At 38.4% G+C, this 3,147-nt stretch overlaps 1 protein-coding gene across 1 annotated transcript; it reads right to left on the reverse strand.

Annotated features, from left to right (window-relative positions):
- Nucleotides 1-1,608: 1,608 nt before the first annotated feature.
- LOC131051975 (subtilisin-like protease SBT1.8) lies at nt 1,609-2,031 on the reverse strand. Its single transcript, XM_057986574.1, has one exon. It carries the CDS (start codon nt 2,029-2,031, stop codon nt 1,609-1,611), a length of 423 nt encoding a protein of 140 aa, XP_057842557.1.
- Between the last annotated feature and the right edge of the window lie 1,116 nt (nt 2,032-3,147).

A 3,147-nucleotide genomic window follows, 5' to 3' on the forward strand; every position in this document is an offset into this window, starting at 1 on the left:
TAGCTACCCTTGTTGATGATCCGCCTAACAAAGGTGTGTCTACTAGCACTTGCATATTGTGATATGCTAAAATAATTTTTTTTTTTTTTATTAAATCACTAAACATGTGTTCTAAAATATCTCATTGATTATAACTTTCATTTGTAAATGGAAATAGAACTACAAAAAAGGTAGGGTAAACTATTAATGCTATGAGATTTCCGCAATCCATATTGCATTCTCTTAATTTTTTTTGGATTTGATTGTGTATGAATTTTTATCATCAATATTTTGAATGACACTCCATGAATCATCATCAAGATGAAAAAGAATTCTTTCATCTCCTTAGAATTCTTTTTCATCTTGACGATGAATCATGGAGTGTGTTTCAAAATGTTGATGATAAAAAATACATACACAATCGAATCCAGAAAAAATAAGAAAAGGATAAACTATGTTTAGACATGTATAAAAATATTTGTTTGCATGCAATAATGTGGGGGAAGGCATTGATTCTTTATGCTTTGAATTCAATTTTAACATTTAGTAGAGATCGATTTCCTAAAATGTACACAAAACAATTTTTGGAATTACTCTCAAATGTTGCTCTCTTAAAATGTTGTAGAGTAAATTGTCTTTTACTTATAATAAAATGTATAGTTTGTGTAGATGATGTATATTCTTAAGCACCCCTACATGTTTTTATAAATTATTGTAAATGATGCTTGGTCCTTTATAAATCTTCCTACATAAAACCTTTATTAGTAGTAAAATAATGATCGATGATGAATTTATGGGGCCAACCAAGTGGTTAGTGTATCATGTTAGAAGTTGGAAGGAATGTATTTAGAAGATATAATAACTAATTATTCCTTGTCTTATTTACGATGTAAATGTCTTCGTTGTAGCTTTTAAGGTATCTTTCTTCAAATACATGATTTAATTTAAATATTTAATTTAATTATCAACCAATATCTATTAATTAAAATAGAATGTTACATGTCAATTCTTGCTTTGTCTACTGGTGAAATTTTTTAGCTCAGAAAGAGCCCATTAAGGATCAAGTTTTGTAAATTACATTAACTCAGCATCATATGTAATGACGCTAGAAGTGTAAAAATAGTTTAAATCAACACTATTAATCATGTTTATTCACACAACTATATAATAAGTTTATTTTTTTGTTGTGAAAAGTGTGTTTGACCCAATTAATACATTGGCTAGGACCTTTTCACACTAAAGATACACAAAAGATTATAATTTTTTTATAATCAATAATTACATTAAGTATAAAAGACCAAGATTATATATGACTATGGGCTTCATAATTGAACAACTCCCATGGTAGCATAGTTAACCAGAAATATTAAGTTTACTTATTTATAGGGTGTGGCCAAGGTGAGCCCAACGGATAGGTTATATAGGTATCTCACCATAAAACAACTGGGCTACGAACAACATGAGTTCCACCTCGGATACAATTCCATGATATTTCACCAAACGTTGCATCCTCCTTTGCTTTGATGATCGCGCTCTGAAATATTACACGAAAGTTAGCTTCTGGTTCTCCTTTGTGAATTCTAATGTCTCTGGCTCAACACTTACTTTCATTCCTGAAGGCTCCTTCACCTACACTTTATAGGTAGAACGAGTGACACCCACGTTTGTTACTGTTCTCCTTCTCACAACAACTTTGGGTATTCTGGTGGAATTGAAGTAACGAGTGAAAGATGGATAATTAAGATCAGCTACGTCTTCCAAATTGCTTGATCTGGGGCACGAGATTTTGAGAGTACAGAGAAAGTGAATGTAATCACTAGGTGCCAGATCGTAGGTGAGCCCCGGATCCATAGCAGCCGCTGGATTTACATGACCTGTGCCCAATGCGAATGGGTCTGCTGCTTTCACGGTGGAGGCATCTTTGATGGGCTTATTTTTATTGTCGCGGATGTAAGCAGACGTCATGAGAGCCGATTTGATGGCGGCGGGGCTCCAGGAAGGATGAACGCCGCGTATGAGCGCTGCAAGGCCGCTGACATGGAGACACGACATGGATATCCCCGAGTCGAACATGTATATTCCTCCCGTAAAGGCCGCTAATTAATATGCTGACACCTGGAGCAACCACATCTGGTTTCAGTATATCTGGAAATGGTCGACTTGGCCCCCTCAAGGAAAAATAAGCCACAAGCGGAGCTGTTATTGCCTTTCCTTACACTGTCAATCCTGATAGATTAATGGCGGCAGTAGGATTCCTTGTGCTGTTTATGTACGCCTTGATTTTCTAGTTTCCTACTGCATAACTCACAGTAATATAAGGCGGACTAATATTTTCAAAGATTAATTCTTGTGCCCCATAAACAGAGTCGGTGACGTAGATGAAACCAGCGACCACATCTTGTTTCGCTGCGGTTGAAACTTCTGTCAGAACGCTGCTCGCCAGGGAATCAGTGACATACGGTAGATCACATAGCAAAATTTTACCGTTGACCATGCTGAGATCGAGAGTTGATTGGCATCTCCTGGTGCTTTGGTTGTGAGATAAATACAGCAGAGGCAATCGTTGAGTTACTTGTGTCGCTTGAGAAAGAGAGGAACCTCTGTGCATCTCATCATTGCCAAGTCTGAGAGTCGCGGGGAAGTTTCTGTCAATGACAGTCATGATCCACGGTGCTGTGTTGTCGATGACAGAGGGAACGGGTCCATCGGTGCTTGCTGAAGCAGAAAAGAACACGCCCTTCGCCGTCACTTTAAAGGCTCCGATGGCATAGGCATCGTTGTAAAACGGCCTTTCCGATCTCCCAAGCGAGAAAGAAATAATATCCACGCCGTCTGAAACGAGCATTTCTATGGCAGCAATTATGTTGCAGTCATCACCGTCTGATTGCCACATGACCCTATACGCGGCCAATCTGGCATGAGGAGCCATTCGTTCCGTTGGCAAAGAGATTGAAACTAGCTCCTCTCACTTTCGAGCCTGCAGCAGTCGAAGAACAGTGCGTTCCATGCCCGTCGGTATCTCTCGCCGATTTTATCTCGCTCTTGCTGAGTTTACCCTTGTGTGCTTCGAAGCCTTTAAAGAAATAGCGAGTTCCAATAAGTTTCATGTTACAGTGAGAGGAATTGCCCCACTTTGACATACGCCCTTCCATTTTGCGGGCACAAGTC

The sequence above is a fragment of the Cryptomeria japonica genome, chromosome 2, assembly GCF_030272615.1.
Source record: "Cryptomeria japonica chromosome 2, Sugi_1.0, whole genome shotgun sequence".
Taxonomy (NCBI): domain Eukaryota; kingdom Viridiplantae; phylum Streptophyta; class Pinopsida; order Cupressales; family Cupressaceae; genus Cryptomeria; species Cryptomeria japonica.